General features: G+C 46.8%; 1 protein-coding gene across 3 annotated transcripts; it reads left to right on the top strand.

Moving 5' to 3' along the window:
- Positions 1–516: 516 nt before the first annotated feature.
- fan1 (FANCD2 and FANCI associated nuclease 1) lies at positions 517–12,490 on the top strand. Of its 3 annotated transcripts, XM_078532410.1 has the most exons (13): positions 517–1,057; positions 3,766–3,906; positions 4,770–4,968; positions 5,532–5,765; positions 6,014–6,145; positions 7,857–7,965; positions 8,405–8,524; positions 8,851–9,015; positions 9,754–9,919; positions 10,006–10,109; positions 10,873–11,067; positions 11,410–11,538; positions 11,942–12,490. In XM_078532410.1, exons 1-13 carry the CDS (start codon positions 553–555, stop codon positions 12,080–12,082), a joined length of 2,340 nt encoding a protein of 779 aa, XP_078388536.1. In that variant the 5' UTR covers positions 517–552; the 3' UTR covers positions 12,083–12,490. The 3 variants fall into 3 exon arrangements, with proteins under 3 accessions (XP_078388536.1, XP_078388538.1, XP_078388537.1); XM_078532412.1 differs by lacking the exon at positions 5,532–5,765; XM_078532411.1 differs by lacking the exon at positions 8,851–9,015.
- Positions 12,491–14,811: the final 2,321 nt, after the last annotated feature.

Below are 14,811 nucleotides of genomic sequence, written 5' to 3'. Positions count from 1 at the left end.
TTTACCACTTCTCCCGCCTTCTCAACCAATCCATTGGCAGGACTGGGCCTGGGCTGTGATAGGTGGGGCCCGTGTTGTGATTGGCGGGTCCAGTGTGGGGCGGGGCCCGGGTTGTGATTGGCGGGGGCCGGTGTGGGTGGGGCGGGGCCCGGGTTGTGATTGGCGGGGGCCGGGGTGGGGCGGGGCCCGGGTTGTGATTGGCGGGGGCCGGTGAGGGATTGGGCCCGTGTTGTGATTGGCGAGGCCTAGGGGGCTGTGATGGGCGGGGGGTGGCGGTGTGGGGCAGGGCCCGGGTTGTGATTGGCGGGGGCGGGGCCCGGGCTGTGATGGGCGGGGACCAGTGTGGGGCGGGGCCCGGGCTGTGGTGGGGCAGGGCCCTGGTTGTGATTGGCGAGGCCGGTGTGGGGCGGGGCCGGTATGGGGTGGGGCCGGGGCTGTGATTGGCGGGGGCAGGCCCCGGGCTTTGATGGGCGGTGCCCGGGTTGTGATTGGCGGGGCCGGTGTGGGGCGGGGCCCGGGTTGTGATTGGCGGGGCCGGTGTGGGTCGCCGGCATGTTTTCACCGGTCAAGAAGAGGCCGCGCTCTGGCCTTTCTCTCCGAGCTCGAAGAAGCAACGCCTCAGCCGGGGGCGGTCCTCAAGCCTCAGACCGCGGCCTGCCGGAGACAGCGGCAGAACCAGAGGCCGCTCTCCCCACGGGCAACAGTGGCTCAGGGGCTGAGGAGAAATCGGGGCAGGAGGGCGAGGGGAGCGGGAGCCGCCGGTGGTCCAAGCTCTCGAGGCGATATCGGAAAGCGCCCGCGGCCCCTGCCCCGGCCTCGGAGTTAGAGCCGGGCCCGGAGGCGGGTTGCCTCAGTGGGGCTGGAGCGGCGGCCCCCGCTGAGGCTTCAGGCCGGGGAGATGAGGCGCCGGAACAGGCAGAAGGTGAGGACCGTTTCCCGCTCCCCTATTACCTGAGCAATTTCCTGATGGTGCTGGAGGCAGTTCTGGGGAGTGAAGATAAAGAACTTTTCAATGAGGAGGACCAGCACTGGCTGCGAACATTCCAGAAACTCTCAGGTGAATGGAGCAGCGAGTGGCCTGAAGCCGCACTGACCTGAATGAATCCAGCTCGGGTGCTGCAGTTGGCCTCAGTACCGCAGAGCAGGGGCTGACCCATGGACATTGAGTGAGAACCGGATCAGGCTCTGGGATCCATTCCATGGTTAAATATTCTGGGTGACACTCATGGTCAGTGGGGGTGAAGACTTGTTCGACTGAAATACAGGCAGATTTGCCTGGATTTATTTGCGTCCCTGTACTTCTGATCAATCAAAACATGGTGTTTTGTGTTGGTGACTCTTACTGTTGAATGGCTGTGTGGTAGAACAGCCATTATTAGTACAAGGGGTCGACAAAACCCTCATGGCACAGACAATACAAACAAGGTGCTGTAAAAATTCAGCGGGTCTGGCAGCATCTGTGGACAGAGAGAAAAAAAAAACAGGTTAACGGTTTGAATCCAATTTAACTTTCCAGATCTCCAATATCCATAGTAGACCATAACATGCAGGAGCAGAAGTAGGCCATTCGACCCATCGAGTCTGCTCTGCCATTCAATGAGATCATGGCTGATCTGATCAGATCATGCTCAATTCCACTTTCCTGCCTTTTCTCCATAACTCTTGATTGATTCCCTTACTGATTAAAAATCTGTCTATCTCAGCCTTGAATATACTTAACGACCCAGTCTCTACAGCCCTCTGCGATAAAGAATTCCACAGATTCACTGCCCTTTAGAGAAGAAATTCCTCCTCGTCTTTGTTTTAAATGGGCGCCCCCTTACTCTGAGATTATGCCCTCTGGTCCTAGGCTCTCCTACAAGGGGGAACAACCTCTCAGCATCCACCCTGTCAAGCCCCCTAAGAATCTTATGTTTCAATAAGGTCGCCTCTCATTCTTCTAAGCCCCAATGAGTACAGGCCCAACCTACTCAATCTCTGCTCATAAGAAAATCCCTCCATACTCGAGATCAAGCCAGTGAAGCTTCTCTAGATAGCCTCTAATGCCAGTATATCTTTCCATAAGGGGACCAAAGCTGTTCACAGTACCTTAGGTATGGTCTAGCTAGTGTCTTGTACAGTTTTAGCAAGACTTCCCTAATTTTATACTCCATTCCCTTTGAAATAAAGGCCAACATTCCATTTGCCTTCCCTATTATCTGCTGAACTTGTATGTTAGCATATTTTGTTTTTAATTCGTAAGAGCCACTTTTAAATTTTCAAATTTAAATGTAGTCAAAAATGCAGTCCCCACATTGCTGTTACTCAAATGCCGATACTAATGAGAAACAAGACAATCATTTCAGCGTTTTTAAGGTTTTTTACAAAAAGGTTCATTAAATGATACTTTCTCAGAAGTACAATGTTAATAAAGTTTAAAAAACAAAGAGACAAGCCATTTAATTACCATCAAAATGGGTTTGATCAATCAAAAGTTGGGAGCCAAACAAGGCCTCAATGAGCCACTGTGGCTCCAGAGCCACAGGTTGCTGAACTCTGACTTCAGTTGGCTTTATCTCAGATCTAGTTCTGAAAATCTCAAGGGAAAAGAAGATCGTTTGGCCTGTCGAGCTTGTGCCACCTTTTCGGCAGAGCTATTTTGTCCTACTTCACTGCTCTTTCCCCATAGTTCTACAATTTTTCAGGTGTTTTCAAATTCTCTTTCGAATGTTGATTGAATCTGCTTGTGTTGCCCTTCAGACATCACATTCCAATCATAATAACTCAGTGCATTAAACAAATCTCCTCAGCTATCCAGGTCATTCACCTTAAATCCGCGTACTCTGATTCCTGACCTTCCTGCCACTAGAAATAGTTTATCCTTATTTGCTCTCAAAATCCCTCAGTTTGAACACCTCTACGAAATCTTCCCTTAACCTGTGCTGTAAGGATAACAACCATAGCTTTTCTCATTTCTCCACATTACTGAAGTGCCTCATCCCTGCTATCACTCTAGTAAATTTCCTCTGCATCCTCTCCAAGGCCATGACATTCTAAAGTATGGTGTCCAGAAATGGACGCATTACCGCAGCTGAGGTCTAAGCAGTATTTTATCAAGGTTCACTGTACTCTAATAACAACTTGTATTTATATAGCACCTTTAATGTAATGAAACATCTAAAGCTGCTTCATTATAAAACAGTATGACACAGGCCACATAATGAAATATTAGGTCAGATGATCAAAAGCTTGGTCAAAAATGTAAATTTTAAGGAGTGTCTTAAAGTAGGAAATTGAAGTAGAGAAACGGAAAAGTGTAGGGAGGGAATTCCAGAGCTTGGGGCCCAGGCAACTGAAGGCACGGTCGCCAATGGTGGAACAATTGTGATTGGAAATGCATAAGATGTCAAAATTACAGGAACGCAGATATCTCAGAGGGTTGCGAGACTGGAAGAAATTAGAGATAAGGAGGGATTTGAAAACAAAAATGAGAATTTTAAAATTAAGATGTTACTTTACCGCGAACCAATGCAGGTCAAGGAGCCCAGGGGTGATGGGTGAACGGGACTTGTTGTGATTTAAGACATGGGCAGCAGAGTTTTGGATGACTTACAAGTTTACAGATGATACAACGTGGGAGATCAGATTTAGAATAGTTGAGTCTGGAGGTAATAAAGGCATAAAACCAAGACTCCCGTGTGTGTTTTTAACAACCATCTCAATTTATCCTGCTGTTTGGGTCTGATGCTGTTGCTGTACTTACTGGGTGCTCCATCTCATCCACAGTTGCTGGCCAGAAGCTCTATGTGCGACTCTTTCAACGGAAGCTGAATTGGCTGAAAATAACAAAACTGAATTATCCTGAGATTGGTCTGGACCTGACCCCCAGCATTGAGGAGCTGAGGCTCGCAGGCTTGTTACAGACAGGTATGGGATCCAAGGGCAGGTTTTAATCAGAACATTGAAGAAAGCTGCATTACTAAATGCCAAATCATCTTAATCTCCAGCTCTCCCCATGGCCTTTGCACCTGCTGAAGGACTGTTTGAACCTTCAACTCAAGCCTATTTTGAAGCCCACCCCACCGCTCCCTTAGGGCAGCATCTTCAGCCACCTTGACTGCACTCTCTGGAACTCTCTCCCCAAACCAATCCCCTTTTCCCTTCACCTGTAAGAACCTTCTCAAAAGCTTAGTTTAAAAGATGGTTTTGGTAACCTTTCTCCCAGTGACACTCAGAATTTTAATGGCACAGAAGGATGCCATACGGCCCATCATGTCTGCTGCACCAGCTCTCCAAATGAGCATTGTGACCTAGTGCCATTGCCCTGCCTTTTTCCTATACCCCTACACATTGTTTCTATTCAAATAATCATCTAATGCCCTCTTGAATGCCTCGATTGAACCTGCCTCCGCCATACTTCCAGGCAGTGCATTCCAGACCCGAACCACTCGCTGTGTGAAAAAGTTTTTTCTCACGTCACATTTGCTTCTTTTGCAAATCACTTTAGACTCTGTCTGTTCCTTTATTTTATCTCTGTTATTACCCCTCTCCCCCAGGGCCTTTTGTTTTTCTCCGGTACCTGAACTAGATGTACCTGAGGCACATGATGTCACTCCCTGAGACACATCTGGAGTAGACTCAGGATGGAGGGGCAAGGAGAAGTGGACTGACAGTCCCCTCCTCAAGACCCATTACCCACAGCCGATTGCCAGTTACCCAGCGTTTCCAGCCCACACCCTCCCAGGACCCTGCGCATTTAAACACTGACAGTGTTCTTTTCACCCTCCCAGGGTCAGACCTATGCGATGTTTCCGAGGCCCTGGATCTGCTGTCGGCTCCTGAGCTCAAACTATTGGCTAAAAGCTTCCACCTGCGACCCCAGGGTCAGAGGGCAGAGATTCTGAAGTCCCTGTTACGTTTGGCCAAGCAGCAATCAATCTTCAGCTGTAACCAGAACCCGTCGAGTCCTGGCCTCGCCATCCTCAACAGGTCTTTCAAAAGGCACCATTTAAGCTTTGCAACCAGCTGCAGTTAGACCAGAGCAGAGCCCACACTGCCCATGGGAGAGGAAGGAGGATACTGGGGGCCCTGCTCCATGGAGGGACGAGGCAGCGGGGAAGGGCCTCTGATCTGGGGAGGAATAGGATGATGTGGGGGGTGGAGGCTGAACTGGGACAGTGTGCAGCTCCTAACCGGCACGAGAAGAAGGTGCAATTTCCACTCCCAGAGATGGTTGGTGGTCGGGTGTGAGGGGGGAGGGCTGTTGTTGTTTGCATGGTGACTAATAGAGAAAATCAGTGCATGGGCCTGATGGCCTTTCTTTGCTCTTTGAGGCAAATAGCATCAATACATTTAAAGGAAAGCTACATAAGCACAAGAGAGCGAAAGGAATTAAAGGATACACTGATACGATTAGATGAAGAGAGTGGGGAGGAGGCTGATGTGGAGCATAAATATCAGACCAGCTGCATGTCCTGTATCTGTGCTGTAAACCCTACGTCATTCTGTTTGTGTTCAATGGCTTTTTGTTTAATCGTGTTATGTGTTGTCAGGACAAAGGAACTGGTCGGACATTGTGTGAGAGTTGCTGCACCAGCCCGAGCTGTGTTCTCACGGGTGCTGCTACTCTTCAATCTGACGGAGTGGACGGATGAAGAGGAGGCGGCAGCCGCTGGCCAGAGTCAGCTGTCCACCGTAGTCATTACCAACATGGGTCATGTCACATTCCCCAGTTACACCGTGCTGAGGGAGAAGAAAATATTCCGGCACAGAGATGACCTGCTCAGGTGATGCCACACCCTGATCTATTCAATAAAATACATACAGTATAGCATCTATCCAGTTAACAGGATAATTGCCTCGCCCAGGGTGGGAATTAATGGCAAGATCAATGTACTGCCAGTTAAATGATGTATAATAGATGGCTATATCAGTTAGATTGTTGGATGTGTAGGTGGATGGGTGAAGCTTCCCAGTGTTGTTCTGAAGAAGAATTTCTGCCATTTAATACAATGACCTGTTACTTCCTTGACAGGTACGTTGAGGCCACTTATTCTCTGGCTGAGATGTTAACAGCGATGACCCGTGGGACCTGGAGCGATGCTCTCCAGATTTATAAAACTGCCAGAGAGAAGTGGATCCAGCTGGAAAATAGCAATGATGTCAGGTAATAAGAGGGAATGCACAGCATACGAGGGGGCTGTGATGCTCCCAGTCGGGTGGTAACAGCCTTCAATGGAGATAATGACCCCTCTCTTGATAGCACTGCAACCCCTCCGCCCCAGGGCAAATAATGATCTATTGAAGGGCCTTGTGCAGCTTTGTAATAAGGTGTATTGTTAATTCCATAACTTTGTGTGTTGACAGTGTGTGAGAGCTGACATTTCAGGTAACTGGGGAGCACCACTCCTGTCTGCTTGGAGAAGCTCAGATAGTAGGTGGGAAAACAGACCTGAAGAATAGCACCTTGTATTTACATGGAGTCTCTAATGTAATAAACGTCCCCGGAGTGTTTCACAGAGACAGCACTGATAAAAGAATTAAAGAGATGATCACTGGCATGGCAAAACTGGGCTGAGCTTTTTGGAAATAGGGAGAGAGTTCCTGAATGTTGGGACAAAACAGCTGAAGGTTTTGCATCTCAAAGTGGAGTGAACAAAAGGGAGACCATATCTGGAATAGTTGTGGGTGTGAGAGAATAGGGGGGCGTTGCAGAGGGTAGGTAGGTTAGTGCTGAGGCCATGGTTAATAAGAATTCATTGTGCAGGTTGGCAAGGATACAGGAAAGGAGAACCGGACTCATAATCCTTTGCAAGCAGCAGAGGTTTGGATAAGTCCCATCAAGTGCTCCCAGGACAGGTATAGCATGGGGTTAGATACACAGTAAAGCTCCCCCTACACTTCTCCATCAAATGCTCCAGGGCAGGTACACCTCGGATTAGACTCAGACGTCTACAGCACAGAAGAAGGCCATTCGGCCCATCATTCCACACCGGTTAACAAAGGTCTGACTACACTCACCCCATTTTCCAGCGCTTGGCCCATAGCCCTGGAGGCTATGGCAATGCAAGTGAATATCTAAATACTTAAATGTTGCAAGAGTTTCTGACTCAACCATCCTTTCAGGCAATGAGTTCCAGACTTCTACCTCTCTGGGTGAAAAAATTTCTCCTCAACTCCCCTCTTAGGCTTCTGCCTCTTACCTTAAATCTATGCCCACTGGTTATTGACCCCTCTACGAATGGAAAAAGTGCCTTCCTATCCACCCTATCTATGCCTCTCATAATCTTATACACCTCTGTCAGGTCCCCTCTCAACCATCGTTGCTCCAGGGAAAACAACCGCAGCCTATCCAATCTTTCCTCATAGTTCAGACCCTCCAGCCCAGGCAGCATTCTGGTAAATCACTCTGCACCCTCTACAGTGCAATCACATCCTTCCTGTAGTGTGGTGACCAGAACTGCACGCAGTCCTCCAATTGTGGCATAACCAGCGTTTTATACAGTTCCAGTCCCTGCTCTTGTATTCTGTGCCTTGGCTAATAAAGGCAAGTATCCCATATGCCTTCTTAACCACCTTATCTATCTGCCCTGCTACCTTAGATAGAGTGAAGCTCCCTCAATGTTCCTGCCTACTGCCCGAGAGTGTAATATGTTCACTGTCGCTCCTGTACTTTTTTGTGCTGTGGATCTAGGTCCCACAGTGCCTGGTTGAAATTGGCCAAGGTGCTGTAACAGCTAACAGACAGATAGGTTTGAGCCAGGGGCCATGAGGACAAAGTCTGATCCCTGGTTTCGCACAGGCACACTGTAAACATTCAATATCTGACAAGTGTTTTTTCATCTTACAGCAATTGATGAATGTTGGTTAATTTTTAGGTTCCATCAGGAGCTCCCGGTATATCTGCGATGTTTCACTGCGGATTGGGTCTACACAAGGATCCGATTCCGCGGGGTTGAAATTTTACAGCGACTGCGCATGTACGAGGTAAAAATGTAAAATAATCCAGCAATTCAGTGCTGGGGATCCAGTGGGGATCTCAGTGATCTTGTATATGTTATAGTAATCTGGTGGTACAGTGCAGGGATCCAGTGATTCAATGCAGGGTGTGTTGATCCAGTTACTGGCATGGGGACCTAGTGCAGGGCTTAAGGATCCAATAATTTGGTACTGGGAGTCTAGTACAGGATACAGTCACCCAATAGGGAAATAGCATGATCTAATACAGTGATTTGACAATCCAGTGGGGGAATTGGTGATCTTGTACAGGGTATAGTGATCTGGTGAGCCAGTATGGGCCTAGGGGGATTCTGTTCAGGGACTGGGGGCAGTTGCACAGGTTGTTTAGTTAAGCGTATTTTTCGATGTGATGATTGAAGCTGTTGGTATCAGAATGTTAAACCCTGTCTTTGAATCTCATTCTTAGGAGGCAGTGGAAGAATTGAAAAGTCTTTTGGAACAAAGCATCTATTGTCCAGCGAGCCGCGGGCGCTGGTGGAACCGATTGAGTCTGAATCTCCATCAGCATTTGAAACAGACTGAACAGGTAACAGAGTGCGGGCAGGGGTCAGGGTGGTTGCTGTCTAAAACCTCTGATGTTTCACATCATTGCATTGGTGTGATGGGGGCAGGTTCAAGTTCTGATTGATCATTCACAGGCAATGGCAAGAGGGGGGGGGATTGAACCCAGTACTCTGATTCTGGTAGATTTTGCTGTTTAATAACCAGGTTTGATCATTAACTAGATTAGGTAAGCTGGTTGAGGAATGTTCAAGGTTTAACAGGCAGTGGAAGTTGATTCATACTCTGTTCACTGTCTCCTCGGATTACTCTGTTGGAATGGATTCCTGTTCATGTGATTTTGGATTCCAGGCAGTCCAGTGTTTGCGGAAAGGTTTGGACGATGTATGGGTTCACACAGGACATCGGCTGGCTCTATACCAGCGGGCTATGCGGATACATGATTCCCCGAGCTGCAAGAAATGGCATCACCTTCTTCAGGACCTGCCAGTGATGAGAGTGGAAGATGTGTCACATGTGAGGGCAGGAGCTCAGGGGCCCATGGTCAATAATAATTTACCCAATGCTAGACATCGCATTCTTTCTTTCTCTTAGTCTAATTTGGATGATTTTTTGTTTAACACTCTTTTTGACTGTGTTATTCCCATAACTTTGAGAGCATAGGCCTGACTGGGTCTGTGCAAAACAGTGACAAACATTCACCCTTGATTGTCAGGGACCATAGCGGCTGCTATTTCAATGCATGGGTAGACCAGCAGATCCCCCTCCTCTCCCTACCCTGGAAGAGGATTGGCCCCCGTTTACCCAGCTTCACTCCTGAAGGTGCTGATGCAGATATGTGACAAAGAATGCCAGTCACTTGGACACCTGACGTGTGCAATCTGTTCACAGGAACCTTCCTCACCTGCAGCTGGAACTATGGCTGATTGTTTCCTTTCTCCGGTTCATTGAGATTGGGGCTAATTGTGGCTCAGTTCATAGCACCCTCGCCTTTGAATCAGAGGGTTGTGGGTTCATGTCCCACTCCTGGAAACCAAGAACTGTGATTGTACTCGAAAGAGTTGCAATCTGTGACTGTTGATAACTCGAAAGAGTTTCCATGGCCAGGATCGGACCTGGAATTCCAGACCAACCATTGCTTTCCTGGCCCAGGGGACTCTTACTTAACCCTTCAAATTATTTCAGGATGGTAATGCCCTGAGAGAGAGTCCTAGCTGAAGTATTTAGAAACTTAGATTGTAATTTCCTTTCTAGGTGATGATAAAGGGCAGAACGTGCCCAGGGATGGGCAACTCCTTGTTTCTGATGGAGAACACCAGAGAAGTGCCAAATCTGGGCCAGGGGGAGCCTTGTTCTACGGTGATCTGTTCGGTGGAGGAGGTTTCTCTGGCCCACTATCGGCAGCAAGGCTTCGATCAGGGTAATTAACCACTGCACCAAATCTGCTTGCTTTTTGGTGCTGAGGAACAAGGACTGTGTGGTGATCTATTGCCCTGTCTGTTACAGGAATACACGGTGAAGGAGCCATATTCTTAACGCTATTTGGACTTCTCTTCTGGGACATCATCTTTCTGTCTGGAATCCCAGATGTTTTTCGAAATCCCTATCAGGTATTTAGCTAAAACGTCATGTTGTTAGAGGTGCTTCCCTCTGTCAGAGGCTAGTGGAAGCTGTTAAATAGTGTCAGTTCATGCTGCTGCAAATGAGTCAGTCATTATGGCACAGAAGGAGCCAATTCGGCTCTGGAGAGCATTGCAATCAGTCCTATTCTCCCACTCTTCTGTAGTCCTGCAAGTTTAAGCGCCAACTGCATCCAATTTCCTTTTGAAATCCTTGATCGTCTCCACTTTCACCGCTCTCGGCGGCAGTGTGTTCCAGGTCATTACCATTTGCTGCATAAAATAGTTCTTCATCACATTCCTTCGTATCTTTTGCCTAAAACTTTAAATCAGTGTCCCCTGGTCCTTGTGCAATAAGTTAATTAATAGGAACAGCTTATTTTTCTGCCTACCTCATTTAAACCTGTCAATCTTGTACAGCTCTATCAGATTTCCCCTCGATAATTCTATTTTGGTTGCAGTATCAGAGTAACTTGAGACATGACGTATCCTGAACGTATCTGACTCTGGAGGAACAGGTGACTTTGAATCTCTGGTTCCCAAAGCTCTCCACCACTAGGGGTTTTCCTCACCTCATGTCTGGCTTGTAAACTCATTGATAGAGACTGATCACTGTGGTTAGTCAATAACTCCATTATTGTACCATACGACCAGCAGAATGGTAAAAGACAAACTAGACAGAGCTAGTCTTCTATCATCTGGCAATTGCTATGTTACTGTGATGAGTACGAAGGTAATGATTGTGTGTGTCTAGGCTTGTCCTCTAGATCTCTACACTGACTGTTTCTATCAGCACCGGAGGGAGCCCATTGAGTCAAGGGTGGAGTTCCTGCAAGATGCACCCATAGAAACTCTCCACAGTCTGATCGCTGATGTATGGAACAATCACAGAAACACAACTGCCACATTAATCAACTGGGAGATCTTCAGCTCTCTTCAGCAAGCCCAGGTATACAGCTTCTACCCCAGTGAGTTACTTGTCCCCACCAATACTGTACCCCAGTGTTTACAGTGACACAGGATTAAAATTTTCCCACCCACTATACTCTGTTGTAATCTCAGTGAAAGGACGGTGTCTGGATATGCACCTCAGGTGCCATAACCCGCAGGGCCACGGACCAAATGCTGGAAAGTGGGATTAGGCTGGGTGGCTCGTTTTTTGGCCAGCACAGACACAATGGGCCAGGTGGCCTCTTTCTGTGCCGTAAGCTTTCTGTGATTGGACTGCCTGATTTAGAATGAAGTTGTCCCCTTTTGGTCCTGAATTGACATGTTTGTGGAATGTTTTCAGAGTCTAGTGAGCTGTCTGGGTGGTCTGTTCCTGAGTGGCATTTGTAGCATTCTGGCCAAAAACCTGAGGCACTGCCGTGGAGGCCTCCCTGATCTTGTTGTGTGGAACAGCCACAGCCTCCAGTACAAGGTGAGTGACTGACTGGTGTTTCACTAGCCTGAAACCTCTGTGAATCAAGACTGATCCACTATTGCCTGTTTGTTTTTCTCGTGTTAATTTGCATTTGAGCAAGAACAACCTGGAATTTCAACCAGAGTGTGGAAGCCAATGCTTCTCAGCCCTTCGTGTTAGGAGAAATCTGAGGAGAATTAGGTTTCTGCTCCTTTCTCAGTATTATGAGGTCTTTCATCCTCCCTAACACACTTATCCAGTGAGAGCACACTGGGGTAGCTGTGCCCATGGAACTGGCCTCCAGGACAGTGTGTGTGTCATACATCTTTACATGTTGCATTACCTGAATATCCTGTCACACCTGAAGTGACTGCTTCACTTTAAAGACTCTTCACCTGTCATTTTTCTCTTTGGTTTCCAGCTCGCAGAAGTGAAAGGTCCAACTGACCAACTCTCCCACAAGCAGATGGTGTGGCTGGACCAGCTGCGGAGACTTGGGGCTGATGTCGAAGTTTGCCATGTCAGTGCGATTGGAGCACGGAGTCACCAACTAAGCTCATGACAGTGAGAGGACAGCTTGACCTCCTACCGCTCCTCCAGGTCAGGGTCAGGGAGGATCATATTCCTGCTCATCCTGCAGGATGGGATGGGCATGGCCAGGTTAATAAGGCTCCTGCTGGAGATAGCAACTTAGATGAGGTCTTGGAAGAAAGCCAGTATCAGCCATCCACTATTGATGCCATGTACAATGCTCTGAAATAGCCCAGGGAGCTCTTTCACTGACTCACGCTCCTGCTGCCAAGCTGCCTAGGAAAAACTATCAAAGCAAAATATTGCGGATGCTGGAAATAAAAACATTTCAAAGCATAATATTCGACTTGAAACGGTAACTTTCTTTCAGACTTGAGTATTTACAGCACTTTTGTGAAACTTTTTAAAATAAAAAAAGTATCAGGAAGCTGAAAAATGATATTGATAACGGTAAAACATTAACAGACTGCCACACCTGCTGAGTATTTTCAGCACCTTCATACTTGTACAAAGGAGCTCTGGAGATGTCCTCATATAGAAACTACAATAAATATTTCATACTGTGCCTGGTTGTGTTATGGTTCTGTTACTGGGCAAGCCTGATTGAACCCGAGGAAGGTTATAGTATTCTCTAAGCCTAACACCAGTGACAACAACAAAGCATTAGTTCCAAATACTAAATTTTTACACAGCTCACCAGTTTAGTTCCCTTTATCATGATCACGTTGCAATAATATCAAGTGTTTCAGATCTTAGACAGAAGTCCAGAACAAGAAATTTGAAGTGTTAACACACCATCACAAACTCACATCTATCAATCACACATTTAGTTCCTACTCCAGGCCTATTAATCTTTTTATGATTCTTCCTTTTCAAAAGTGCAAATTGATCCCAACTTGATACTGTCTGCGATGTTGATTTGAGGGGCTGGGTCTATTTAGTAGCTGTTGATTTTTCTGTTCTGAATCTCAGCTCTTCTCCTGTCCCCCACCAAACCAGAGCAGTGAATGAGAATTGATAGGTTTTACAACCTTTAAATCAGAGGGCTTTTCTCGCCCAGAAAAACCAATGTACAAATTGAAATACTGTACCTTACGTGTCTTCTTAGGCAGTCCCTCAGGCTTGGGGATAAATTGCTTCCACTCCAGTTTGATGGGTTCTGCAATAGCTGATAAGTCCAATGTGTGATCTGCAGACTCTGCCACTTGTGGGGCAGATGTTGCTTAGAGGGTCAGTTAAGTGAGTTGTTTGGAGGCTTTTGCATTCTCTCTGCCACCTTGACTTCGCCTCTGTATGTTCCCAAACAAGCCTGTGTTTGGTGCCTTCCTGAATGAACCTTCTCCCATTTTTGGTCAGTCAACAGAAGTCAGTGAAGATGTTTGACCTCTTCAAGGATGTTTTGAGAGCATCCTTAAAGTGTTTCAGTGCAGGTGGCTTTTTATGATCAATGTCTCAATGCCAGGCTCTCTCTGGTTTCAAAATTGCCCCTCTGCCTCACTTGCTGCAGAGTTGAACAATGGCCAGACTTGGGGCTCCAAAATTAATCAGAAAATTGCAAAGTCAGCCTCCTGAAGAGTAAGAACCATAGAAAATAGGAGCAGGAGTAGGTCATTCAGCCCTTCGAGGCTGATCCTCTATTTCAACATCATACTCCTGCTTTATCTGTATATGGTAGCAAGTGCCTCTCTCTGACTTTAAAACAGTCCAGCTGCCTCACCCATTAAGCTCGTCAAGTACACCAGGGGCTCCCAGAGTCAAGAAATGCACTAATGCATTAGATCTAAACCGTTGCTTCTACCTTAAAATTAATCACAAATACTCGACTATTTTAGTTATCTATGGCTCCCAAGCCCAAAATCTTACACAGGACTGACACCGTGTGCCCACAAATGAATTTAACAGGCATGGAAAGACCAGTTGGTCCACTGAGCCTGAACTTATCCCAATAGCTAGACTATCACAGCTAAATGCTCCTCTCCTCCTCTTATCTGGAAGAGGCAAAAACAAAAGAACCCAAGGCCAATAAAGGAAAAATTACTATGGAAAAATCATCCCTGACCCCTCAGGTGATCAAAACTAGTCAAAAGAGATCTCCCATACCCAATGTTTTCAAAGATTATCATCTGTCTGATGTGTTCGCCAAACCCCACCCTCCAAATCGGGAATCAATCCAGCTCCCTCTCGAAGGCAGAGTTGACACGAGCTGGCAACACATTCAAGAGGCTCACTACTCTTTGGAAAAAGAGAAGCCCTTGCCATTCAATCTATTTCTACTTTTCAAAAGTTTAAACCCACGTTCCCCAGTCCTCCTCAAACTGTTATCTGGAATAATCTGTCAATAGGGATACTATCCAACCCTTTCATTATTTTACAGACCTCTATCAGGTTGCCTCTTAAGTTTACATTGCTCTAAATGTAAATAGACCAAGGCCCTTGAGCCTCACTAGCTGAGGTTTTTAAGCTAGTTCTTATTGCTTTCCTCTAGACCATATAGGGGGAACATAAACTGGTTCTAGTCCTCAGGGTGCAGCCAGACAAGCAACTTGTAAAGTATCAAATGCAGCATTTGGTGTATACTGGATAATTCAATTAATACAACCCAATATCTTGTTAATTTTAGCTAGTTTCTTTGCATACATTACCAAGGGTTCTCAGCCAGAGAAATTCTTTTTTCTTTCACTGGTCCTCACCCTGGGATAGACGCAGGAGATTTAATGAAACAATAATCTATGGCTGAAAGTGATGATTTTGTTGGGGATG

Source organism: Cetorhinus maximus, chromosome 30 (genome assembly GCF_964194155.1).
Source record: "Cetorhinus maximus chromosome 30, sCetMax3.hap1.1, whole genome shotgun sequence".
In the NCBI taxonomy this organism is placed as follows: Eukaryota; Metazoa; Chordata; class Chondrichthyes; order Lamniformes; family Cetorhinidae; genus Cetorhinus; species Cetorhinus maximus.
Note: the sequence above shows the minus strand (reverse complement) of the source record. Positions and strands in the feature narration are given on the sequence as shown.

Excerpts from the sequence above, each read along its gene's own strand:
- fan1 (XM_078532410.1), top strand. The coding sequence starts at position 553 with ATGTTTTCACCGGTCAAGAAGAGGCCGCGCTCTGGCCTTTCTCTCCGA. Across the intron at positions 7,966-8,404 it reads AGCGACTGCGCATGTACGAG|GAGGCAGTGGAAGAATTGAA; the intron begins GTAAAAATGTAA and ends TCTCATTCTTAG. Across the intron at positions 9,920-10,005 it reads GCAGCAAGGCTTCGATCAGG|GAATACACGGTGAAGGAGCC; the intron begins GTAATTAACCAC and ends TGTCTGTTACAG.